The sequence below is a fragment of the Acanthopagrus latus genome, chromosome 15, assembly GCF_904848185.1.
Source record: "Acanthopagrus latus isolate v.2019 chromosome 15, fAcaLat1.1, whole genome shotgun sequence".
Lineage (NCBI taxonomy): Eukaryota > Metazoa > Chordata > Actinopteri > Spariformes > Sparidae > Acanthopagrus > Acanthopagrus latus.
This window is the reverse complement of record NC_051053.1, coordinates 8577640-8604389: the sequence shown is the minus strand read 5'-3', so window position 1 is coordinate 8604389 and position 26750 is coordinate 8577640. Positions and strand designations below refer to the sequence as shown.

General features: G+C 42.5%; 1 protein-coding gene across 8 annotated transcripts in view; it reads left to right on the top strand.

The window, feature by feature from the left end:
* The window catches only part of khdrbs2 (KH domain containing, RNA binding, signal transduction associated 2), an 80704-nt gene that overhangs the window by 13163 nt on the left and 40791 nt on the right, over positions 1-26750 (top strand). For all 8 annotated transcript variants that reach the window (XR_005079140.1, XR_005079139.1, XR_005079138.1 and 5 more), the window contains exons 2-3: positions 5786-5913; positions 20399-20515. Coding sequence is in view for 2 of the 8 variants with exons in the window: in XM_037122702.1 (XP_036978597.1) it covers positions 5786-5913; positions 20399-20515 (245 nt within the window). In the remaining 6 variants the exon portion in view is untranslated. The remainder of the gene's footprint in view (positions 1-5785; positions 5914-20398; positions 20516-26750) is intronic.

The window sequence follows — 26750 nt, the reverse complement described above, 5'->3', positions numbered from 1 at the left end:
AAAAATGTGACATTAGTCAGTATAAACTGATTTTTTTGAGTTTCTTGTCAGCAGGACAATGTGAATTCTAATACTACGGCTAAGTGACTCATTGAGACCGACCCACTGAAGAAGCTAGCAATCGAAGTCAAGCACTAATTTAATGTTTAGTCAGAGTTTTGAGTTTTGAGTTTAGCTTTTAAGGTGTCAGTAGAGCCAGATTGTCATATGTCAGCTTGGAGTTAATTCCAGAGGACAGGGGGGACACGATAGGGAAAAGCCCTGCAGCCAGCTGACTTCTTCTTAACCCTGAGAACCGTCAGGAGCCCTGAATTCTGAGAGCGTAACGCACAAGGAATATATGGTATAATGTGATCTGACATGTTCGACTGGGCAAGGCCGTGTGCATCTTTGTATGTCATCAGCAGCACCTTGACGTCCTTCACCACATCCCAAAAATCTGATCTTATATGATTTGGGAGCCAATGCCATTCTCGTACGTGTTTAGACTCCAGTGGCAGCATTCTGAACCATCTGAAGACTTTCAGTGCTCTCATGTGTCAGACCCCACAAAAGGGCATTGCAATAATCCAGTCTGGACAAAACAAATGCACAAATCAGGATTTATGCTGGACAAGGTCCTGAGCTACGTTCTCACATCATCAATAGTGAGGTATTTCATCAAAAACACTGTGATATTTGAAATTGTCTCCCTGTCCTAGTATTTATTAAATGTGTCTGAGCAGATTCCAGTATATATTTATATTGTGTTTTGCGATATTGCCTTAAAATATCACAATATTGACTTCAGTCCATATTGCCCAGCTGGTACTAATGTTTTCTGGTGGTGCAGCTGGTTTACCGAAAGCCATATATTAAAATAAATCTCTGATAATAGCCAGTGAATCAAAATGCCCAATCCAGTGCTTCTAAATCCAGTTTACTTTAATCACAAATATGGACGTGTTTGTATATTTATTCACATTTGAATGGTTTCCCGGTCAAATCAACTCAAAATATAAGATGTAGAATATAGGTAAATTGTTACTCAGTCGGTGTCAGTGCTCTGTGTTGCTGCACAATGACCAAAGCAGATTTAATTACCCTTAAACCGTGGCAGGCTGATTGGGCATTTTAGCGGCAGAGCCTTGTCTCCTATACCTCATACAGTTGCACACATTTTTCTGGTCGCTGCCCAGCTAAACCTTTTTTCCCCCCCCCACTCTTGGCTGCTGAACGGCTCCGCTGAAGCAGTTTGGGCAGCGCAACAGAGAGGATCAAGAGCACCAGAATAGTCGCTGAGAGTGTTTTACTCATTCAGTCCCCCCGATGAGATTTTTTTTTCATCCTGTGTGAGGACTGAAGCCGGTGACCTTCAAAGCACATTCCTGCTCCTCTGATCTCCAGGCTCCCGTCGCTGTCACATTTTTGACGACGATGATACCAGCGTGAGCGTTTCTCCAGATCTATAAAACTGTAAGCTCGCTGTCCTCCTCTCCTCTCTGTTTCCCCCCCTCTGTCTCTCTTTCTAACACACACAATCGTCTCCTGAGTTCACTGGCAGGCTGCAGACCAGGATATAGGTGTTTCCCATTATGCACTGTTCCAGAGTGTAATCATCTTCACTGGCTATAAAAACATCATTACTTTTTTTCAAATGGTATGAACACTATGCCCGTTTGAAATTAAAAAACACCCCGCACTGAAGACATAACCCAAAACAAATTCTCTCCCACATGCAGGGCTCGAGGAACAAATGCGGGTAGTGGGACTTCACAATGAGCGCGGAGAGCACTTTTACATCCAAATGAGCTTTATTTGATGGTGTGACTGTAACTGATGCACATGGAAATGCACCCTCTCAAAAACAAAGAGTCTACAGCAAATTCTCAAAATCAGACAACACAATGTTTTTTCCTTACGCCCCGGAGAGCGACACCCGTGTGATTCTCTGTTCTGACAGCCCTGTCAGCGGGATCAAGACATAAGTTTGTGTCTTACCAACTATTAGAATTAATTATAATGTATCATGTGATGGTGCTGAAGTTAAGGTTTGGTTTGGTTTAGGCACACAAACGAGTAGGTTTAAGTGAAGACTGCAGTTTTGGTTAAAATGCTACTGTGCTCGGGTAACAGGAAACAAACAGCAGTCTCCTATGCTGAAGTCCATTGTTTTGTTGACCCCATTTTCCGAGGTTCAAGGTTCTTTTATTTATTATCCTACAACACAACAAAATGCAAACTGTAGTCTGTTTATGCTACTCAAGAAACACAGTTATTGTATGGTGGAGGATGAGTTCAGGAGTCTCACAGTTTGTGGAGAAAAGCTGCTCCGGAGCCTGGTGGGTGTTTACTTATGCACGATAGATGGATGCCAAAGATGGTCTGGGCGGTTGTTAATCACCTGCTGTTGAGCCTTCCTGTCCTGGGCCGTGCATGAACCATGGCAGTTTGTGATGTTTCCGGTCCGGATGCTTTCTATTGCTCCTCTGTGAAAGTTCACAAGAACTTGGCGCGGTAATTTGACTCTTTTTAAATCTCTCTTGTATGTCGACTTTGTGGTCTTTGTTGCTGTATTTAGTGGTTTGTGCTAATCGGCTTCATGCTGGCAAAAGTGTCTGATGTTTATGGAATGTTTATCATGTTGACCATCAGGTCGGCATGCTAACAATTGCTAATTAGCACAAAACACAATGTACAACTGAGGCTGATGGGAATGTCATTATAAATGTTGCTGAAACTGTTCCCTCATGTTTTAAGCATGCAGTTGTCCAGCCATTGCTTAAAAAACATAACCTTGATGTTAACTGTCCAAAAAACTACCGCCCCATATCTAAATTATCATTCATCTAATGGCTCTGCAGTGGTTCTCCTCCTACCTCACCCATAGATCCTTTTCAGTGTCCATATTTCAGCACTCCTCAAAACCTTCTGCAAGAAATCCAGGTGTCATTTTTGATTCTGAGCTATGCTTCAGTAAGCAAATCTCCTCTGTAATAAAGAACCGCTTCTACCAGCTCAGAGTTATCTCTAAAATAAAACACTCCCTATCATACCACGACCTGGAAAAACGTTATTCATGTTTTTTATAACATCATGGCTGGACTACTGCAACTCCCTTTACCTTGGTCTCCCCCAGTCCCTCATATCACATCTCCAAATGGTTCAGAATGCAGCAGTATGACTGTTGACTGGGTCAAAGAAGTGGGAGCATATCACACCTGTTCTTGAATCCCTTCAGCGCAACAACATAGGATCCATTTCAAGACAGTTGACAAGACAGTGGTGTTCGAAGCCCTCAACAGTCAGGCCCCACCTTCTCAGACCTTTTACACCCCCACTCAGCCCCTAGGTCCGTAAGATCCTCTAATGTGGGTCTTCTCCACATCCCCCGCTCCAGACTCAAACAAAAAGGTGACCGGGCCTTTGCAGTAACTGCTCCATAACAATGTTATTTTTACTTTCATTTTTACCTGTTGAATGCACCATGTACAGCATTTTGGTCAGTACCAGTATAAATGTGCTTTTAAAAATGCATTTTACTTACTTTATTTTCAGGTGTTTGGTCATAAACCAAAGAAATGGAAAAAGTGACTTTGACCTGATGATGATGAAAGAGGTGAGGTGGTCATCCTCTTAGGACTATGAATGTAACAATTAATGGCACTCCATCAAATAGTTGCTTGAGTCTGAACCAAGTCATGGAGCAAATGGCTCCACCGTCAGCCTCACCGCTTTATGTATATAGACTGTATTCATGTTTTCAGTTTGTCACAATACACTACCCTGTGTTCTGGATATGAAGCACACCTCTTTGTGTTTGCGCACCATGGGTTGTGATTGATTCATACCCTCAGGAAAGCCACCTAACTATTTTTAAAAGGCACATTTTAGAATCCCCTGCTATTCGCGGGCGCCTGTCTTCTGTGAAAGTGTCACATAAGGAGGTGTGAATCAGCTGCATTGATGGGAATAAAAGGTTGGAGGGGTCTTTAAATCTGTTTCCTGTGATTTCGGCTAGAGGCTTTTGGGCACAGTCTGTACCCAGTGGCAGGCGGCCGCAGCGTGAGTTTACCGGGTTCACTTGACACAGTCCCTGCCATTAGAGCCTCGTCGTGAGACATGCAAGTAAACTCTGTACTTCTTTCACAAGCCTAAATAGTTTGACAAAACGATGGAGTCTGATTTCAGTGCCTCCAGAAAGGGGTCATATAAAGCAACGAACAAACTTCTTCTCCAGTAAGTATCAGCTAAGGCTCTTCCATCTGGTGCTGCTTCTTAATAACCCAGAAGGCATTTTTAAATATTGACTGGCACGCGGCCATTTTCATTTTTAGACACTTTTGCGGCTTTGGTGAGAGTCAACTCGGAGGGAAGCTGCAAAATAAAAAAAGGGGGGGAGACAGCATGTCCCAATTTAAATGATCTTGCCTCAAACAATCAGGCACAATCAGAGAGATTGTGTCATGCTGGAAGAAAGTGGCGCATTTCAAGCCATTGTGGGTCGGTCTTTGTGATTTCACAGACAATTGCTGTATCAAACAAACGACCTTAATTCATGGTGTAAAACTGACCATAAGAAGCTGTAATGAGTGAATATCCGAGCCGACTGGAACAGAGGCGTCGTTAAGCTGGAGTTATGGATGTTAGGAAGGTCACGTCAAGGAAAAGTCTCAGAAGGAGCCTTTCGCTAAATTAGAACACTTTATCCTCACAAACAGATAGAGAAAGTCAGATTTAACAGGTTTAACACTGATTTTAAGGTGGGTTCGGCAACTTCTGAGGACATATTGCTGTCCTTCCTTTGTGCAAAAAGAGAGAAATGCATTCATTCAAAGCCTGATCTGTATTTTTTTAACCTCACAGCTTTGTCCACTGGCTGCTGACAGCTCAGATAAGGGTGCTCCAGTCTAAACAGCCTCTGGAGTTTCTTTAAAGCTGCTCAGGAGGGGTCGCTGACTCGTCCTCCGTCTTGTTCAGCCACGTCTTTTTGTTGTCCGGCAAGTGTGCTGCAGACCGATAGTTGTAATTCCGCTGGGTATTAATTAGCGACAGAGGAGGATCCCTGAGAGGTGAACAACAGATCGGAGCGAGTGCTTTTTAGGTCAAGTGATATAAAGTGCATCAGTCGAGAGGGGGCTGTACTGTGAAGCCAAACCAGGCTGCTGACCACCCTCTCAGCTCTCTTCTTGTTTCATTAAGGCCGGGGACACACAAGAGGACTTACTGGGCCAATTTGCACAAGAATTGAAGGAGCAAATCTGCAGTCTGATTGAAATCAACGATCTGCAAATATGATCTTAATATGAGAGCTCACAGATCTAATCTTCAGCCCCCCAATTGACTTCTACTCGATAATATCAACAGTTTGACATGTTTAATTCCCCGTCTGTGCGACTCCTGTACTGTGTGGGGGTCAGAGACTGCTGGCAGCCCACTAGAGCTCAGTTTGCAAGTGAAGTGAGCCACAGCGAGCTGAATGCGACTGTTCGCCTCTGTTGTTATTTTGATTGGAATTACTGGATCATGAGATTACAGGGCCTGATGTAAAAGGAGGTATCAGGAGTCAGTGGGATAATCTCATATCATTAAGTTTGCAATGTGAGCACATTTACAGCTGAGAGACGTACTAATCAGCCGAATATTCACCGTGCTGTGCAATGCATAGTTAAACGTCTCCTAATGTGTCGCCGCGTCACGCTGTCACGCCGCAGTCGGCGCTTCTAGATGTTGACTGATGCTTTTTTCGGTTGCATGACGAACTAACTATCTTCTTATCCCATTTCTTTGTTTTGTCTTCCTGCAGAGATTGAAAAGTGCGAGGGTGATGAATTGAGAAAAGATGGCGACATGAAGAAATACCTAGATATCATCAGCAATAAAAACATCAAGCTCTCCGAAAGAGTTCTCATTCCGATCCAACAGTATCCCAAGGTAAGAGACATGAGGGCCACGCCCTACAGCTGTAGGGTCCCACGTATTATTTTCTGTGGAAAGAACCTGACCATTAACAGATATCTGCAGTATTTTCAAACGACCAGAACAGTTAAACTGCAAAGCAAGATAGGAAAATTTAATTCTAGTCGTCTGTCAGAGGACAGGGTCTCTTTAGGCTCAGTGTCAGATATTGATGGAGCCTTCTGTTCATACTCTGCACTCATTTTGTTCATATTTTGCACGTTTTTGGAATGCTTATTGATAGGGATTAACCAGTAGCCCCTTGAGTAGTTATGGGGGGCAGTGCAGCCAATAGTTAAAGCGAGACAAGGCCACAGGATAAGAGGGAGAGGTTTTAAAAATGGCAGACCTGATTGAGGAAAGATTATGAGAGTTGGTGAGAGGTTTTAAACGACTGTCTGATGTTACTTCGTTACTTACTGCAAATCATTAAATGTGAGTCACAATGTTTGATCTGGCCCAACACTTGTTTCCAGTTAAAAACACTGTAAATATATACAAAACAATTAATATGTTTAATTCGTTAATATGAGTAGTTACATATGCTGTGCTATTAAATGTTTCTCATAATCTGAGCTTGGTGGAAACTTTGCAAAAGTAGTCAGTTTGGGTCATGCGAGGTAAGAAAAAACATGTTGAGGCAGAGACAGTGGCACACAGACAGAAGACATTTCCAACAAAGCTGGCAAGAGGACTTCTTCTGTACAGATGGGAATTCTGAGGCAGTATGTTTTATTTGCAAGCAATCTGTTGCTGTGGAGGACAATATCCCTCATCACTGCGACCCAGAACATGCAGCAGCTTTTTCAAATAAAGCTTTAGTGTGACTAAAACGTGTAATGCTAAGTTGTTATTTAATTATATAAAAGCTAAAATACTAGTTAATTAAAGCATCATAATAGGTTTTAGTTTTGGCCCTCCTCTGGAAAAGTTTTTGGCAGTTTGTCCCGGTGCTCTAGCTTCACCTGCTCTGCCGTTTTTTGGCTGAAAATCCATGAAAAACCCTCAAAGAGACGAACGGAAAGTCATCAGACAGTGTCTGTTTATTTTCATGTAGTCATCAAAAAAGAAAAGTTTTCGCGCAGTAAAGCACTCAAGGGTACAGCGGAGAACAATGACCATAAATCACTGCATGACACAGTGCGTGTTATTCTGAGTTATGCAATGTCAGTACTGACAGAGTTTGAAATGTGGCCTAATGAGGCTGCTCCGTCAGGCGGCTCAGCTACAGCACACAGCTGCTTGTGTGGAGAACCAGGATGCTTTACTGCCACTGTAATCAAGGAAACCTGCTCCACTGAATATGGCAGGTAGGCTGAAGAATAATGGCCTCTGTGAAGCAACACAGCTTTCAGCACCGCATATTTCCATGTAGTGTATAGATTATCTGTCCCCCTCTGAGTGTACATATGTACTGCATATGTAATATTGGTAGACTAACAGATTAATGTCAGCCCCAGGGCACCGGATATTTATTGATACAATTTGCAGAATATATTGGGTGTTCTTCTTCAACATCTGTATCCTTTCTTTTTTTAAAAATACAGAACATATTTGTGTACAGCTCTCATGTCGAAGTCATTCATCAAGAAAAATAAAATCAGTCAACTTAGTTTTGCCATAATTCTGTTTATAATCAAACCCGTTTTTGTTATCTGAAAACATGTGATTTTTAATTTTGAGATAAATGAAACTGATTCAAAGGTGTTAATAATTATTTGTAATGGTTAGAGCAGCTATAGGAGCTGTATGAGCACCACCTCCTCTCGTAAAAGTCCCAGATCTGGTCAGCAGCGCATTTATTTTGTAGGCTAGTGAAAGAGGGAATGTTTAATACTACTATACTAATCCTACAAGCAGACAACTTTTAAAATGCTTGTTCCCTGAATGGAGTTTGGATCGATCAGAGCTATGCTGCTCTGAGACGTTTTTCCAAAACTTACCAGGTTGTCTTCCTTTCTCGCTCACTTCCCTCTATGGCAGCTTCTTAACTGTCCTGCCTCTGTACGAGTAGACATGTTATTGAACAGCTCTGGGTGTCCGCAAACAACCACGATTAGTGATAACTTTCGTCTCTTCCATTGTTTTTCATGTTCAGTTTCACATTGGTGAAGTGAACATCATGACGTTAGTTTGAACATAAATGGTGGCAGGCTTTCACTACACAGTGTCAAGAGAGAGTCATGCAAATGCTCACCTGACACGTCAATGTCAATGACAAGATGTATATTTGCCTGTTATCATTGACTTCTAATGGGATCTCCTGTTGGGTTTAAACACAACATCAGTAATCATCTCTCCCTAGTAATTCTAAGGTTTCCTCCTTTAATTGCTTTTGCCGATGCATCTTGTTTTGGGAGATGTAAACTTCTTACCATCATACGCTTCTGTCTCACCTGACCAGCGCTAATATATAAAACGTGCATGGCTCCCGTCGTCTTTGAACGACTCCCCTCTTGTTTCCCAGTACTCATTCGAAATTGCTCTCTTCTGGTCACTTTTCCTCTTGTTGTCGCTGCCAGGGTCTCAGTACGAGTTATCGAGGATAGATCCTCAACAAAACATGGACAGTGTCTCAAGTAAAGTTCATTTCTATGTCGAGGCATGCCCCGTGATGTTTGAAAAAGTAGTTTACTGATTTTCCAGTCTCATTAGAGAAGGGCTCGAGACAAGTGGAGGGCAGAGGAACATTTAACTACTCCTCAGGAGCTCGGGCAGCATACTTGAGTCCAGTGAGCCCCTCAGGACACTCTGTAGAAATCAATTTGCTGTTTCCTCCTCAGGATCAGCTCTGAAAAAAAGTAATTAAGCTGTGTTCAAGAACTCCTAACTCCATTACATTGATTTCAAATCTATGAAAAAATGCCAATTGAGCCTGTTTCTTGGGAGAAGAAGACCCACAGTGACTCAGAGAGATCTCTCTGTCCTTGTGTTTCTGGCTCATTAGGCTCATTCTCTGGCCAAGTGTTAGACCATTTTTCATTCGGAAGTACTTTTTAATTGTGAAGACCGAATATTCTCCAAACTTGCGGCACACATGCAAAGAGCCAGCTGAGATGGAATAGAATAACATGACTTGATACTTTAAGGCTATATTGCAATAAACATCATAGATCTTGATATTTAAAAAATATTGTTGAAAGCACTTTATTAATGCAAGTAATAGATTCCTTATGGCTGCACTTGAATATGACAACCATTTGTTGGTCCCAATTTTTCAAATTATCAATTTTTAGGTTCATAAAAATAGCTGATCTCACAGCTGTTGACTTCTGTGGGCAGCGATCAAAGTTCTTACTCGCTCAGTTGTCTGAAAACAGAAAGCTGATGTTTAAGAAGAGATACGTGCCCAGATCACCACCATGCCAGTTTTGCACTGGACACATTTTTTCACATGACCTCTGCCGTCCATGAAACATGGATCAAACACAGGAATTGAGATCACAAACGTACCTGGGCAACTATTACAAGGTCCCCAGGTTATAACAGTCTGACGCAAATAGGGATTAAAGGTGCACGATGCAACTTTTTGTTAGTCCTAAAAACAAACTGAGGCAGAGCTCTTGATATAAGGAATAGCAGATTGCAAGAGCCAACATGCCTTTTGCATTGTGTTGTACATCTGCGTCAACATTAGAGCAAAACAGGCTTGTATTTTGGATTTTTGGTGGGGTCCTACAGTTCATCAGTAAAGGTCTATAAAAAGGTAGGAATGAGCCTTTTTTTATAACAACTTTTGCAAAGACTTCCACAGTGGTGCATTCGTACCTGTACTGTAGGCACCTGTCAGTCCAACACCTCGAGACTCAATTTAAACGGAAATATCTTCTCTCACCAGTAGTTTCCAGCACTGATTCTATGGGCGGGGGGAAACAATTTCCTCTCGGAGACTGCACATTGGGAGTAAAATGAAAAGATAGAAGATAGAGTGCTTGGTCTCCGTCCTGCCTGCTGGTTAATTGCGTTCACCTGGTGTCCCAGGTGTGAGTCAGCTCCCGATTAGATGGTTAATGAAAACCAGCGGAGCCACCAACCACCGAGACAGATAATTGAGATACGTTTTAAAAATGTCAATCATTCTCGTCATAACAAAGAAATATACAGGATCAAAATCCTGCTGCTGTCTGGCGAGTGTAACGGTGGCGGCTCTGCGGAGGGAGCAGGGCAGTGCAGTCCAGAGGGACGGAGCAGTTGTCCAACAACAGCTTCTAAATGCACAGTCAGCACCACACGAGACTGCAGTGTCACTATCTTGAACATCTTGGTAACACTGCACTTTCAGTTAATTGTAATTAGCCACATGAAGGAACTCTTTGATCAAGTGCACAAGAGGATGCGACAAAAAGCGGAGCAGAGCGTGGAAGAGATGAGTATGATGCTGCACGCAGCAGAGACCTTGAGTTCAAAACAGGTCACTCTCACGGAGTTGAGACAGGTCGGCCTTGAAGCGATGCAATATTCATGTCCAAACAAAACTCCTCAGACTGTGCAGTTTAAACAATAAAACTAATACATTTTCTGAATGTTTGATGATATTGTGTAATAATTCACTCTTTTAACAGCTGCATGATGGATTAATTGTTATATAGATTTCTTTTACTGCTTTTATAAAGCAATTTGTTTTTGGGTCTTGGGTTTACTGTTGTGAAAAATGTTGATACATCGTGGCTGCAAAAGACTGAATGAATGAATGAATTCTGGCCAGTTTTCACTGATCAATTCAAATTTTTCGTCTAACAACATTTGGCCCCCACAGAGAGGCACAAAACTAATTGGCTTTATTTTATGTCACTCTGGAAACCGACTTTCTCAATAACGTCCAGTCTGCCTATCTGTCACTGGCAGCAGAATGAAGTATACAGTGTCATAAGTCTGTTTGTGTTCTTCTTGCCTCAGCAGTCTAATAGTGCTAATTCCTGCTTACAGCTGCCACATTCCTGCAACGTAATTAGATGCAAAGTGATTCAATGAAATCATTCTTTATGGAACACTGACAGACGGATACCGAGGACCGCTCTCACTGCAGACATTTTGACGTGTCACAGAAGGAATAACACAGGTGCTGTGAAAAACATTGATGATGGCATCATTCCACTGGCTCTGTAACACCATATGTAAGCTCTCATTAATTCTCTGATTCTGTCCAGCTGTGGCTTTTGACGAGTCAAAATGTCCTCTGAGAAAAAGAGTCTGTTAGGTCCTCATTTATGATCTGAGATTCATACCTGAACAACCAACGCTCTCGCAGCGTGCTTACATTTGATAAAGCTGCCATGCACAAGAAAACAAAATCGACCTGCTTGTTGTTAGCAGAGAACGTGTTTCAGCTGGAAGCGCTCGTGGGAATTAATCTGGCTGAAACATGCTCCTTTTATGCCCACAATAAAGAAGAAATATGTTTTGGAGCAGCGCGTGCAGTTATTTTCCCCACAAACACCCCTTTGCTTTAAGAAACCCCCATTTGTAACTCGCGTGCCTGGGGTCTGTAAATCTCAAATCGGGTTAAACCTTGTGGCAGCTGTCTCGTGATTTCGCCCCTCCTTAATGCCAGTACAAGTGAATAAACAATTAAACAGCCGAGGTCTGGTCAGGAGCAGACGTGGACGAAAAAACTGAAAAGAGAGAGAGCGAAGAAAGGGCAAGAAATGAATCAGGGGATCAGGGGATTAAAAACAGAAACGGAAAACACACACGCGCTGGAAACTGATTGTGAATCTGCTCTAAAACTGAGGCCCTCGCTCCGTGGCAGCTCATGTCACTCACGGCTGCTACAATGCAACAGATAATTGACTCGAACTTTGTCGAGCTTCGAGTCAGACAGACAGCGGCTACTCTCGCACAGCATGTGTGTAAGTAGCTTACATTCAAAATCAAAAGTCAGCGCCGACACAGCATATTAAAGGGGTATTTCATTTAATTTCACTCTTCAGTTAGCACGGCAACACACACATTTATTGCACCACACACAGATTGAAGCTAATTTTCAACATGGTCTGTGGGCAAGGGCTGCCAGCGGTCTGCTGCGGCGACAGATCAAACAGCGGTAACAGACAGATTCAGTGTGTTCAACATTGTAATGCGATAGGCACACAACTACAACCGCACACTACACAACTTCCTCAACCCTGATCATTGACCTCAGCGCATAACTGATCATCCTGTCAAATCTAAAATAATGCTAAAATTATGATATAATACATTCTATGCAGTGTGACTACACTGAGGAATTACTTTTAGGATTATTCTCATCAGCGTCCAGGTTGTGCAATAATATAACATCTGTAACATCCTGATTGGTTTATTTTCTCCAGAAGTCCTCCCCTGATGTAACACAAGGCGTCTGTAAACTAATAGTAGATTCCACATGTCACACTACACTTCCTCGCTGAATAAGAAATTCACTTTTAGCAGTCAGCATCTGAAATACATTAGCGGGGTGGAGAGCTTGACAGGGGAGGCATATTTACTCGAAACAGAATAAATCTCCAACTTCACAGTAAAACCGTATCTCTAAATTAATTTTGTGGTTTTTTTCTTTTTCTTTTTTTCTTTTTCTTTTTTGTTTAGTTTGTTTATTTGCATGATAGGATACGAAAATGAGCAGAAATTTCAGACCTGGTAAAAGCCTGCCGAACGCATCATTGACTGGAGGTGACTGGTGCGTTTTGCGCACCGCTCCCTGTAAAATGTACATTAGGTTTTGTTGTCGTTTCACAGCCTGTCAAGATAAAGACGTTCAGCCTTGGAGCCCTTCCTCCGCTGACCTTCCCATCGCTTTCTATCTATAATCTCTGAAAAAGTGATGAATCCTTGGAAACGAGGTTGATCTCTGCTAACGGGAGGAGAGGAGGTACATCTGTACCTGTCCCAGTCTGACATGTAAACAAATGATGCGCCCACAGCTTCTAATGGACGTCTTGAGAATGTGCGCAGCGATTGCTACTTACTCAGCAAAAAATATGATTAAGATAATCAGCATAGTCATTTTCATTATCTCTTAACTAGAATTTATCCTCTGCTGTTTAATGAGACAGCTTGATTAGCATCTCATAACCTTGGGGCATGAAATAGATTTTCAATGGCTGATACTGTCTGGTAGTCCAGAGTTGGGAGTATTCGGTGTGTGTGTGTGTGTGTGTGTGTGTGTCTGTGTGTGTGTCTGTGTCTGTGTCTCTGTGTGAGAGAGAATGAAAAAAAAAAAGAAAAAGAAAACGATTTCTGCCCTTTTAATTTGAATAAATTGGACATTTTTCTACTCTTGTCACATTTAAAACAAGCTAGTTACCTCTGCTGGGTATGTGCTTTAACCAATCATCCTGCAGGTGCACACACGCACACACACACACGCACACACAGCCCACAGCACATTAAATCGTATTGTGTCCTTGTGGGTGCCACAATTTTGAGCTTATCAGTCTTGGGTTATTGTGACCTTTAAATAGTGCAGCAGCCGCGCTCTATCCATGGAGAAATCCCATTTTTGTCTGCCCAGAGATGTCAGTGTCCCAAAGAAAGGCCTATCATGTGGAAAGGTGTTTTGCCTAGATAAGTGCTGAATACAGTGGCGGGAGCGCGGAGTGTGAATTAAAATTAAGCACTTGTTTGATAGCATCGCAGTTCTTCCTTGGATCCGGTCGAGTCGGTGTTTGTGTGATGACTTTGTCTGGCACAATGCTGCTGAGATATAATACAGATAAAAACACTCCCCGGTGTATACAATCATCCCACATATGCTCCATACAAATAACAAGACTAACAGGATTTTCTAGTATGTATGTTTTAGCCCTGGGAACGTGACAAACTCGAGTGGGATGTCAGTGCACCGCAAAGATTCACTTGATTTTTCGAGTGCGCCGTTGATTGACACAATTGTCTCACGGTGCGGCGTGTAATAGAAATGAAGGAGCTGCTCTCAGCTGGAGAAAATTAAAGCTAATTGCGACTAATGGTGAGGCTGCCTCAGGACGGTCGGGGAAAACAAAAATAAAGTAATGTGTGTTTTGAATTGCATTGTATACCTCATTAAAGCTGCTCTAATTAATAACAGTGCATCTAATTACTGCGTGTAATGTTGAAGCCCGTCGTGGAAAAACGTGTCGCCCAAAAACGTGTCTGCGGCATCGCCTCAGCTACACGGAGCGTTTTAGCGTCTTTCAGTCTCAGTCTTTCACTGTTTTGGTTTTGAACCCCACATCATTCTGGTAGTTACTCATAGTTATCCATAGTTATCCATAGTATCTCCTTAACATAAAGTCACTGTACTTATTCCTTCACATTCTGTTGACCCTTTCAGTCTACTTTTACGTCTACTTTGATTTTTACAATCTCGCGTATTGCTCCTTTAAGGTTGCAGTTCGACGCCTGTGAGCACACGCCTGGTGTCACTTTTTATCACAACAAAATCGAAAAATACATTCCCCTCTCATTCATTCATTTCCCAACAGTATAGCGATTATATTACCTACTGTAATGTGTACGTTATAGCATTATGTTAAGAGTGAAAATGAGACACAGTAACAGTGCTGATTATTTGTCTTCCTTTTGTTGCATTTGGAAGAGGATTTGTAATGTTCTGCCCCTCCAGTTTCTGAAGAAGTGGAGGAGATTGGATGCAGAAAAGTCGTTTGTCATTTAGAGGCTGGAGCTTGTTATGGAGCTCAGGTTGTACAAATTGATTTGTCTTCGCTCTAACAGGAAAACTAGTTAACCGCTGCTGCTGCTGCTGTTGGAGTAAAACACAACCGATCTGGATCACTTTCATAGGCCTAAATATATCATATTAGTTGTGTTGCGTTATTTTGGCCTTGCTAGCTTCTCATCTGCTTTGGTCTTGGCCGGAGTTGCTTGTCGCCTGATCTGTAATGATGATGTGTGTTTTCTGTCTCTGTGTGGAGGCTGTTCAGGGTTTGTGATTGGGAATTGGGTGTTTTTTTTTTTTATTTGGACACTCTGCTCCAGTTTGTTGTGATGAAGCATCAGTAAGATCTGGGTTATTTTTTAACTCAGCGCAAATTAACTTTATGCTCAGCGTTTTTCTTTTTTTTTTTCCCCGGATTTCTACTGGTTTTGTGGTTTCACTCATCTCTCTGTGAAACGCTCTTGCGATTTAGGCTCTTTGAACTCTTGTGGTGCAGTGTATGATCCTACAAAGACTGCCCGCATATGTCCAAAGTTGTTTAATAATGTTTTGACAGCGAAACATCCTCACTTAAGGCAACAGTTGGAAAGTCATACCTTAATATCAGATTATCAGTATTAACACTGACTTCAAACGCTCCATTGGGTGATTTGATTCCTCTCTAAAAGGCTCTCCAAGTGAACAGTGGCAAATCTCCTCCGCTCGTCATGCGAGCGCCAAACAACCACTCATCTGCTTTCTTTAACATCTGTGGAGGTGATAGGACACACTCCTCTGACAAGCTCACAGCCCAGTCATCCCCAGCTGTCATTAAAGCATAAACCTCTACCTGAGGCTTTAATCCTCCTATCACACAGGACCTGGACCTTCCCCAATAGCACAGCTCGCTAACCTGGCAGTAAGTGCCTCAGGACATCTGCAAATCTTGACTGGCCCCGGTGCACTGCATTAAAGGGACGCCACTGTGCACATTTTCCAGCTTAAAAGCTGAAATGGTATTTTTTTTCTTCTTCTTTTTGTTATTGGATCTGCAGCACAACGGCACCTTGAAGTCAAAAAATGTCAGTGTTTGTATTCTTTCCATGGAACTGACCTAATACTGGAGCACAGCAAACATGTTTGTTTGGTAGATAAAATCATCCCGAGGTTCTCTTTGATTTTTTTCGTGTGTGTTCTTCTTTTGATCTTTTTTTTATTTTTTTATTTTTTTATTTTACTGATTGTATTGCTTTTAATTTAGCAGCATTAAAAATCAGGTTCAAGAACAAAATATTCTCAAAAGTATTTTGAGTGTATGGAAAATTAAACTCAGCTGGGATGCTGCTGTGCGTTCACAGAGATCTCAGGCCTCGTAGGGCACATTACTGAAGAGGTATGAAATAAAGATAAAGTATTACAGCCTGCAGCCAAAACAGCTTCTATAAATATATTATGTATATTTCTATTCTGATAAAATCCTCTTTTCGACAGCAGTGGGTTTTCGTCATGGTTTGGGGTTTTTAGTTTTGTGATTTCCTGTTTCATGTTAAAAGTTTATCCTCATTTGTCAGGTTTTACTCATGTCCTGTCTTTGTCTGTTTCCTTGCCATTTTTCTCCATACACCAGTGATGGGTTAGTTAATGAGAGAAGCTTTTGTCCTTTATAAGGGGCCAAAATTATGTTAAACAGCATCATTTGTGTAAAGGTAACAATACATTTTGGCTGAGTGTGTGTCAGCTCCTGTTGTTCGTGCCCAGGTTTACATGGCTTTGTTGCACCTAAGAGCCCCATGTCAAAAATGTAAGGATTTCATCAGTTCTAAAACCTTTAAATAATTTACCTTTAAATCTCAGTCACTGCGGTCTGACACCACGTGAAAATAAATGTAAATCTAAGCCCTCCTTAATATTAAAGTTTGGGGGATAACAGGCCATCTTATGAAACTCAATTTTTAAAACGCTGGCCCAGTTATACTGCAGTTAACACTAAACTGATCCCATTACTGAAAAGCAGGCACCAGCATAACAAAATGTAGGAGCATGTGGAGATATAATGACGAGGACCATGCGACAGGTGGACTCTGTTTGAAGTGCTCAGAGTAGCTCCTATCTACAATGATGTAGAGAGGTCAGGGTAGTGCGACTAAAGGGCCCAGGCGCACCAGACACACATCAAAGAACCTAGTGCTGACAAAGGCTGAAAAAGCTGCCGACAATGGCCAAAAAGTGCCAATGGTACAGGACACACAACACCAAATAGGGCCAAAGTGGTCATCAACGACCCCGGTACGCTGTCGGTGTGTCATGGCCATGTTGCAGTGAGTCCCACGTCATTGTCGCAAGTTTTAGCTGCACTCCTGCATCACTGTTAGACTTGTGAAGGATGCTTTTCATGCGAGAAAACCAGTCAGTCCGACATTTGAGTGTGTTCAAACAACCCTCTAATGAGTAGGCATTACAGTGTGTTATGCTCATAGCAGCTAATGTAGCCTCGTGCAGCTAGCCTACTGCAGAGAGGAGGAGCTGGCTACACACACATGCTAAGCTCACTCTTTAATTACTCCACACCCAGATTTGTTACATTTTTACATTTACACCCCAACCACAATCGACTCAAGGGACATCACTCGAGGATACTTATCAGCAGTGTTGAAATATATTTCTTATGTTGGTAATGGAGTAATATGATGCATTACTCATAATATTTCAGTAGCATATTACTGCAGTTGAGTCATGTAACTGTATCTTCAAGACCAGTCTTCCCAGCGTTAATTTACATTGTTGAATCACGAATACCTGTGCATGCATCTTTTCATGTCATAATTGACTACATTGTAGAAGGTATAGGTCTATTAAGTTTCATATGACTAACCCTGTAAATGCATATATTTATTCCTATCTCATAACATATATATTTAATTGTTCTATACATGTTATTTGGGGAATTTTGTTGTAAGTAAGTAAAAAGTAGCATAATAAGTAATATATCACTCTATGCAGACAGTGATAGTGTAATGTGATATGTTACTTTAAAATGAAGGTAACTAGTAATGTGTAATATATTGCATTGTGAATGTAACTTGCCCAGCGTTGCTTATCAGACTTCACTGTTCTTGCTGCCCTTGGACTTTGCTTGGCGCATTCCCAGGAAGTGCGCGAGTGCTGAACGTTGTCCAAGCCCACAGTTCTTCCATTCCACAAGGGCCCTTGTGCCAGTAGAACTTTTTATTAATGTGTTAAAACAATTTCAGTTTCATGCACTGTATGCCAGAGATAATATTCAATCACACCATGATAAAGAAATATGCAGAAATATAGACTGTAGAGGTCAAAGTGTGTTGTTTTATTGTAATAGTCTTAAAGCCTGACAGTCAGTGGCCAATATATATATATATATATATATATATATATATATATATATATATATATATATATATATATATATATATAGCTTTGCAGTTTCACACCATGGCAGACAGAAGTTCACGAGGCATGTAGTCGTACCCTCTGAGACCTGTTAAAAGACCTAGATGTGTAAAATCACTGGGACTTTCTCATTAAGAAATAAATTGAGGAGCACGTTTGTTTGAAAGCACAGCTGCAGCTTAATGAATCGTTGTAAATACAGAGAGCACAAAGCAAATACAGGAATTCTGTGCACACAACAGAAGAGGACAAAATACATCACCAGAAGAACAATTTCATCAATATTGTCTTGTCTCTGTACGTGCAGGTTTTTTTTTTAATTTTATTTTTTTTACTGGACTGTGTTTTCTCACTTTTCTGTATTTCATCATACAGCGGTCTGCTGTCGAATTGGAAAACGTGTTTCTCGAACTGATGGTATTTGGTTCACTTGTAGGCCGATGTGGCAGTGCAGTGGGCTCACGACTGTGAGGAGGAATTCAAGAACTCATCGTAATCTAAGAGGCAGGCCTCAGTCATGGAGGTTGTCAGAGAAAGTGCTTTGCTCAGCTGCATTAGCAGGTTTGCAGATTCACATTAGCGTCACACGATTCATCCCTCACCTCCTGCTTTAAGCCTTGTTAGACCCAGAATATTACAGAAATGGCTTTTTTTTTTGGTCCCGGAATGAATATGGAGATTGATATATTAGAATTCACCCTGCATGAAAGCTCTCAATTAAATGTTTGTCCTTCGTGTAGAAGTTACCCTTCATGAAATACAAATAAGTCAATCGGGGCGCCCATTGTATCGCTGGGTATTTGTCCAATGTCGAGAACGTTGCTGCGCGTCGTAATCGTTGCATTCACAACACCCTTCCATCTGATATCTGCATAGTTATCAGTGTTGAGACCGCAGGGGGCACATTGCATCATTTCAAACCTCATTTAACACCGAACCGTGCCCCTTTTTCTAAAGCCCAAATTGCTCGCCATGGAGCGGCGGAGTAGCTCAAGACATTCATTAGCTTAATGAAAACAGGCCACCCTTCTTCTACCGCCCGGCGAGCGCGTTCTCGACGTTGCCGCCGCGACCATCTGCTCTCAAGCTCCCTGCCAGATATAGGATAGTCCTGTCAAAAGCAACCCCTGTGAAGAAAGGGATCGACAAAGGTGCCTCAATCATTCAGATGAGAGGACGGCCAAGGACAGTGGGGATGCTCTTTTTTTATTTATTTATTTATTTATTTTTTATCAAAGTTGGGTTTCATTTGGGGCGTCCCCTGGCGCCTCCCCTAACCTGAGATGTGGCGTTCGCTCACGATGTTAATGATGTCGGCGAAAATAAGCTGAGTGTGCAGTTGTCAGAGTTGAGCTGCAGCAGCCACACAGCTGGCAGTGAAGTTATTAGCCGCTCAGCCACAGTGGGAGAGGCTGCTTTGTGGAAAGGTTAATATCATTTTAGGGTTGGCCAGAGTGTGTTGTGGTGGGCGGCTGACCACCTGTTCAGCTCTGGAGGGGGGCCTCTTATCGTCTCATCCAACAGCAAAACATCTGAAGGTCAAGCAGTTTATTACAGTTTTTTTTGGGGGAAAAAAAAAAAAGTAGTCAGTGAGGTGGTGTAAGTTGTCGGTTTGTTTCGAGGGGCAAATAACGCTTTCTGTTCATATTTTCGTCAAAATCTGCCAATTTGAGTGCAGCCGCGTTACGAGTTCCACCCCTCAGATTAATCACCACTAATCTCAGCAGTGTTGTGCCCGCAACAACCCAGAGCTGCTTCTCTCAACATGAGCACTAGCTGGTGCACAGCGAGAGGGAAATGATAGTCACAGCCCCGAGGCTTGAATCAGATAGTTTGTCATCGGGATAGTATTACTTAATTTCCCACTGGGAAGAAACTCATTATTTCTGACTTTATCTCAGCGCTGACCTCTGGAATAGTCTCAGGAACGTTATTGGTTTGAGCCCATGTTCACTTTTCTTTTCTTTTTTCTTTTTCTTTTTTTTCATCAGCGTGACATGGATGACCCGAAACGGCAATAAGATACACGAGCAGCGAGGGCACAGTTCAAACGTACGGATGGATGCACGAGTTATGTGGGATGAGAGTCACCTTTAATGTGCGACGTACAGAGCACAATTCTATTGATTCATGGCGGGCTACATTACAGCTTTTTCCCCACATGATGAATGGTGACTGGAATGTGAGATTATATTGATAATAGATGACTAATGGGCAGCGAGCACCTTTCATGGTTAACCTTTTCTCCGAACGGATCAAATTCCTTTTTAACACCCAACCCATGAAGGGAGAGGCGGCCTCAGAAACATTTGTCCAGATACACGCCAGCTTTTATCATTATTTGTACCCCTCTTACACATGCTGAAAGCGTTGATAGGGTCTCTGATTGCTTTTTTCCCCCCCCCTCCCGTGTCACAGTTTAATTTTGTCGGGAAGCTGCTGGGACCACGGGGAAATTCCATGAAACGATTACAAGAGGAAACGGGGGTGAAGATGTCTATCCTCGGCAAGGGCTCCATGAGAGATAAAGACAAGGTAAGAAGAGAGATGTGTCGAAGATGTGTTGTGTTGAAACGTGGTTGTCAGAGATATCGATCGAACGGAAATATTAACAGACACACAGCATCTTGAACTCAGAGAATATTCAAGCTGACAACATCTGAGCTGTAACTGAGATGAATCACATCCAGAGTAGAATTAATAGCCCTCAGTTGACAAACATGTGTAGGAGAGAAACGGGAATGTTTCTCTGTGTGCTGTTGTTTACTGGCATATTCTGTAACAGTCAATTACAAATGCAAAGTAATGAATCTCTTCACCAAAGTCATTTATCCTGCTGACTTGCGGGCTCCCTGGGGCCAGACTTATCCGAGCGTGGTTCACAGGCGGCCTGCTGGATCTGGATCTGGTGTTCACTTCACGCACATAACGGGTCTCGGTTACATCGCTATTCTTACCATAGCGTCCGATTCAGACATCGAGAGGTGACTGAAGAACCTGCGCCTCCGTCGCCACTGCGGCGAAACCGGAGCTGCTTTTTAACGCATCAAGAAAAGTAATTCAGGGGCCGTTACAACTATTTTAAAGCGGCTGCAATCAATATGTGTATCATAGGAATGTATCAGATGATTACGTCAACAGAAATAGGCCCTCCTTTGTTCGAGATTAGTAAGAATGATCATGGGTCGATGCTGCCATGTCAAAAAGTCTTTTGTATCAAGCATCATGATGTAGGCCTAGATGATGTCAGCCGTCACGTCAAGTCTGTTTGGCTTAAAACAGAATATCACACTCGGGCAGCATCAGTGTTTGCTTCAGTGTGAAAAGATGGTGTAATGGTATGGGTCCTCTCTACTACACTGCTGCGGGATCTCTGTATAATAAGGGCTGAATTCAGAGATAAGCTGGTGAACATAGTGGAGCATTTACCAGCAATTAGCAGATACATCCTTCAGGCGTCGGTAGAGACCAGGGCCTGTACGCACGCACACCAGAGTTTCTTCAAAAGGACCATTTTTCTGACAGTTTTGGCCTTCCGTGTGCACGTAAACGCTGTTTCACATCACTGAAAATGGAGAAGTCCTGCCAGGGAAAAGATATTCAGACACGCAGTTTTTAGAGTTTTACGTGTAGACAGGAAAACCAGGGTTGTTCGGCGTGTTTCCTGTGTTGGCCAACGTGGCCTTATGGTAGAGGTTATATCGGCAGCTGTTGTTTGGCGTGCGCTTGACAGCCTGCGTCTGTGTTTTCATACTGTTAGAGTGGACGGGAACTTTTTTGAAACTAAAAAAAAAAGTGTGTTTATAAGAATATCTGTGTACAAGGTCCAAAGAACAGAGCTGATAAGGATTAAAAATTGGACTACCCTTTGTCAGGCGGACACAATCACAGCTCCAGCATGATTGATAATGTTGCTGTTGATATGCCAGCGTTGTGTTTACAGCTTGTTTCAGCTGCCTTCAAGTGGCCCCCGGAAATCAGTTTTTCGTAAGATATCATTGTGATTGGAGTAAATATTTAATGGAGAATATTTAGTCAAGAGCACCTCAAGAACACTTAGCAGCTATTCTGCCGCTTCTGGCGACATCACACTCAATCAGCAGAAAAATCTGTAGCGACGGTCGTTAACAACACGCATCAGCGCCGCAGAGGTAGGCCCGCACGTGTGTTTTAATTCTCCTGCGCGGTGACGCTGTGTGAAATTAAATATAGCAACATTTCCAAGAGTAAGAAATGGCCGTTTCAATTCCTGTACAGGTTCAAGAGAAGCATCAGATTGAAAGTGGGGCAGCAGGAGATGGATGGCTGCTCAGCTGCTGTGGAGGATCTTTAGATCGAGTCACACCTTTTTTTTTCCCAGCAGATGGAGATTTTATGGAAATGTCAACCACATTTTTTATTTTCCTCTTAGCGCTCAGGCGCAGAGGTTGCAAAGTTAATTCTTTGCCTTTGGTAGTTTTTTAATTTAAACATTAAAAAAGTGCAGTTTCATCCCAGTGATCTTTTGGCCTGACTGAGCTGTTGGACAAGTTATCTTAATGAAGGCCATTTTTCAATAACTGGATGGCTTTGTGATTAGAAATTAATACCTTTTTTTTTTTTTTTTAAGCATTGGATTTCTTTTCAAGCCTAATTGTGAGGCTGAAAGTCTTCACTCCGACGAAGTCTGAACGCTCTGCCAGTGCCTTTCTTGGCTCGGCGCGAGAGTTCATTTAAAAGTTTGGCCTGCTGCCACTAAGTCCATTCAGTTTACCCGTGCGCTGCATTAACGTGTCCTCAGTGTGTAAAATGAAGTGAAGAGGTGCTAAAATGGAAAACGACAACAGCTAGAAGCAAAACAAGGGTTTTATTACACATGAAAGCGGAATGCGAGTCTCTTTTATTGTTGATAAATGGATAGCTGAATGCCTCTAACGCGGTGGATTCACCTGCCGTCTGAAGGATGTGTGGATAATAATAGACTCCCGGTACTTGTCTCTTATGAAGGGCCGCTGAAACGATCAGATTCAGTGTGCGGCCTTTTCTGTTAGCAGTATTGATTCCGTGCACAGTCTGAAGGGCTCTGTGATGAGATGAGGCTGACACCTAAAGGTCGTGACTGAAAGGCTGGCTGCCACTCGAGGCGGCTGGTCGCGGGCCAGCGCGGCGCGAACATGACAAGCGCGGGCGCGTCTCTGCCGCCTCACCCGGCTCCTCGGCTGGGCGCGTCAGTCCAGCAGCGCGGTAACATCTCGGGTTTATGGAAAATTTAGCATCAGAGCAGGCCGCCCAGTCCTAATGCACCATATGGTCAGTATTACACCCTGTGCACAGATATTAGCCTGGTTAACACGGTGCTGAGTCATACAGCTGAAGCAGGGGAGCCCTCGCTTCGCCTCTGACTCAAGACTGTTCACACAAACACGCCGAGGTTGGAGAGAAGTTTACGTCTGAGCTCCTGAACATATGATATCGACTGATTGAACGCACAAACACACACACACCGCAGTCATGGTAACTGAAGTATAGCTGTGTGTGTGTGTGTAGCAGTCCCCCCCGTCATTCCAGTGAAACAGCTCCAAGACACGATCGTCTGCCTGCGTGCTCGTTCTGATCTGATTCAGACTGACCTAGGCTCCCTGACAGTGAATGTGAACGCCTGCTGAACATTTTTTTTTTTTTTTTTTTAATTAAAGCTGATTCCTCCCAGAGGGTAGAGGAGCGGCCCCGCGATGCAAGGACAAAAGTTTGAATCCGCAGATTGTCTGGCCGAATGAAGTGTTTTGAGTGGCTCTCTCGCTCCTCATAACAGCCACCATCATTGTGTCCTTGAGCAAAGCACTCGACTTCCCCATTGTTGCAGTGCGGGGTGATAATACAGGTGGCAGACTAATCCCTGCATTGTTCAGTATGCAGCAGCTGCATTCCTAACAGGTAGGGGGAAAAAAAAAAAAACACATCTCCACTCCGGGTCTGACATCACTTCTTATTATTTGTTCAGCGCAGAATTGATTTTACAATTTAACTAATTCTTTTGAACCACAGTTAGGACCGGCCCGGAGGTGTATTACAGATCTTTTAAGCCCTTAAAGCCGGTGTGAAGCCTCAGGCAGGGCTCCTCGGGGGCCTGGGTTAAGACTTAGAGGTGATTGGGTTTTTCTTATCACCAGACTTTTTCGAACAGTTTGCATTAAGAGCCGGGATTGGCATCTTTTGTTTGCTTGAGTGCCTTCTTGTAGACTTTAATTCAATGCGACCTGTCCTAACTTAATATAGGGTTAGGCTCTCCTGCTGGAAGGATTGCTGTGAAGGCGCTTGCATTTGTGTGGCTCTTAAAACGAGTAGCTACAGTCAGAAACACATTTTTTAGCCAGTGCTGATAATGAGCAATCTTTATTATACGTTGTTTTAAATCCGCAAAATCCTATTTTTATATGGACAATGTCTGAGGGGAACAATAACTGGACTCTGCCTCCTCTCCCCTTCAGCCCTTCAAAGCATTTTATGTTTTAACTCACTCTTTTGGTTTTATGGCCCTCGACTTTGTTATTTCCATTCGTTCTCACTGCTCCCATAAACCCACTCAGCGCTCCACACTCGGCACTAAAATTCAGACAAACAAAGTTAGCAACAAGCTGGTGACCATAGTGGAGAATTAAGCGGCTTAAGAGCTGACAGATATCCCCAAAACGGAGCTGCGATGAGAGTGAACGCTTGTCAGAGGAACAGAAACATGACTGCAAATGAACGTTTATGTCTTTAATTGATAGTCGGCTGCCTTGACAGTCATTTATCGCTTCATATTTACTGTGATATCAAATATGATAAATGTTTTTTTCCCATCAGACAACAGCTTTAACCACTGATATTTTTATGTTCAGTGCAAAATCAGAGTTGGCTACATCAGGCGTTCAAAGAGCAGATGTTAAACCGAGTGACACAAGATAATGACTTGGCTTTAATTGTGGAACTCTCGTCTGTCACTATTCAATGCCTGCTCCAAAAAAGTCCAACCCATATCAAATGACAAATGACTTATGTGTTTATTGAATATATTTTCTCATTTCAGTATTTTGTTATATTTGAAATTAATACATTCTTAACAGCGATTGTTTTTTGTGTGTTCCTTTCTTTTTGCGCACACGAGAGTTGGTCCAGTCAGATAATTGAAATCAACCGATGTGTCAATAGAGGCCAAGAAACCATCTGCCTTATATGACAGAGCCCAGCTCCATTACAGGAAATAAAATAATAATTTAAAAAAAACAATAAAGGTATTATGACATAATTTGGGAATATACAACAAATGCAAAATAACGAACCAAAACAGAAAACAGAAAAACTATCTGTAAACAATTATGTTATAAAAACATAGAAATACATTTAAAAAAATCAAATTAAAATGATATATATATATATATACAATAGGGACGGACAAAACATTTGTGTCAGTGTTGTGTTTACAGCTTGTTCTTGTTCTTGTATTTGTATAGCACCATTTATGCTGACTGTGGTGGAATTTGTAACGCGGGGGAGAGAGAACCTGGAGACCTTGGCAAACTTTTTTTTTTTTTTTGCCAGAGAGCGATCTTGAATGTGGTTCATTGTTAGGACAGAAGTGGCACGGCACCTGCTGCTCGCCCCTGCCGCGGTGACACCTGCGGCGTTTCCCCCTCTCCGTTTCATTTATCGAACTTGTCGTGGCCCCACCTGTCCACCAGGCAGTCGTCTGCGTGCTTCTCATCAGCGAATCAGTCCGCTGCCTCCCCAGCTGCACCGCGTCGCTTCATTAGTCTGTTTTGCACGTAAAGTTGACAGTTTCGACTCGTGACTTCTGCCTGCGCGTTTATCTTGTCATTCTGTTACTTGATTATTTATTTATTTTTTTTACTTCTTAAGGAACCTAACATCCATTTTCTCCAGCGCCTCACCATCTCGTTTATTGACCATCAGCACGATCTGAGCTGAATGCCATGTCTGGGTCACAACATGTCTATCCATTTAAACATTTCCCGGAGCTGTGCTGGAGCGGAGCCAGCAGACATTCTTCTCTACAAATCAAAAAAAGGCAATTGCGATTGGGGAAAAAAAAAAACAAAAAAACATTCACTAACAGCCTCCCTGCTGCCAGAATCTATGACCGAGCTGCTCTATCTGGTCTGTTATTCTTGTCGTTCTCTGCTGTCGTTGTCAGACGCGGAGTAATTATCCTCGTGGCGTCGTTCCTTACGCAAGTGAGGAAAAAGGCCACATATCATTGAGAAATGTTTTCATACGCGGTACAAGCGTATCCCTGTCGATGTAGTGATTGCTCAAGTGGCTTCTTGTCTGGGACTAAATCATAACTGTTTCTGTGGGTGATAGCCTGCCTTGACTGTCGCTTCTGATGAACGGAGGGGAAAAGTTGGAGCTGTGAGTCACAGTCGCATTCTCTGACTTAGTGCGGAGGTGCTACGTATGGCTGAATGTCGGTTTTACACCAAGATAGTATCGTGGTTCACAGGGTGTCTGCTGGTGCTGACCATTGACCTTAAACATGAGCGACATGACAGCTCCCCAAATTTGAAGCCAAAAAGATCTCAACCGCTCCATGTTGGACGATGGGACAAAGAAAGTACACGAGAAATGAATTATTCCCATAGAATGTTTCTATTGTTTTAAGTAGTTCTCATCACAGTGATGAAGCCCGAAGTCACGAATTCCTTCTTTAAACTGAACTCAACCGAAAAATGAGGTTGAGTTCGGTTTAAAGTAGGAATTCGTGATGTCTTGATTGACTGCTGAACCCTGA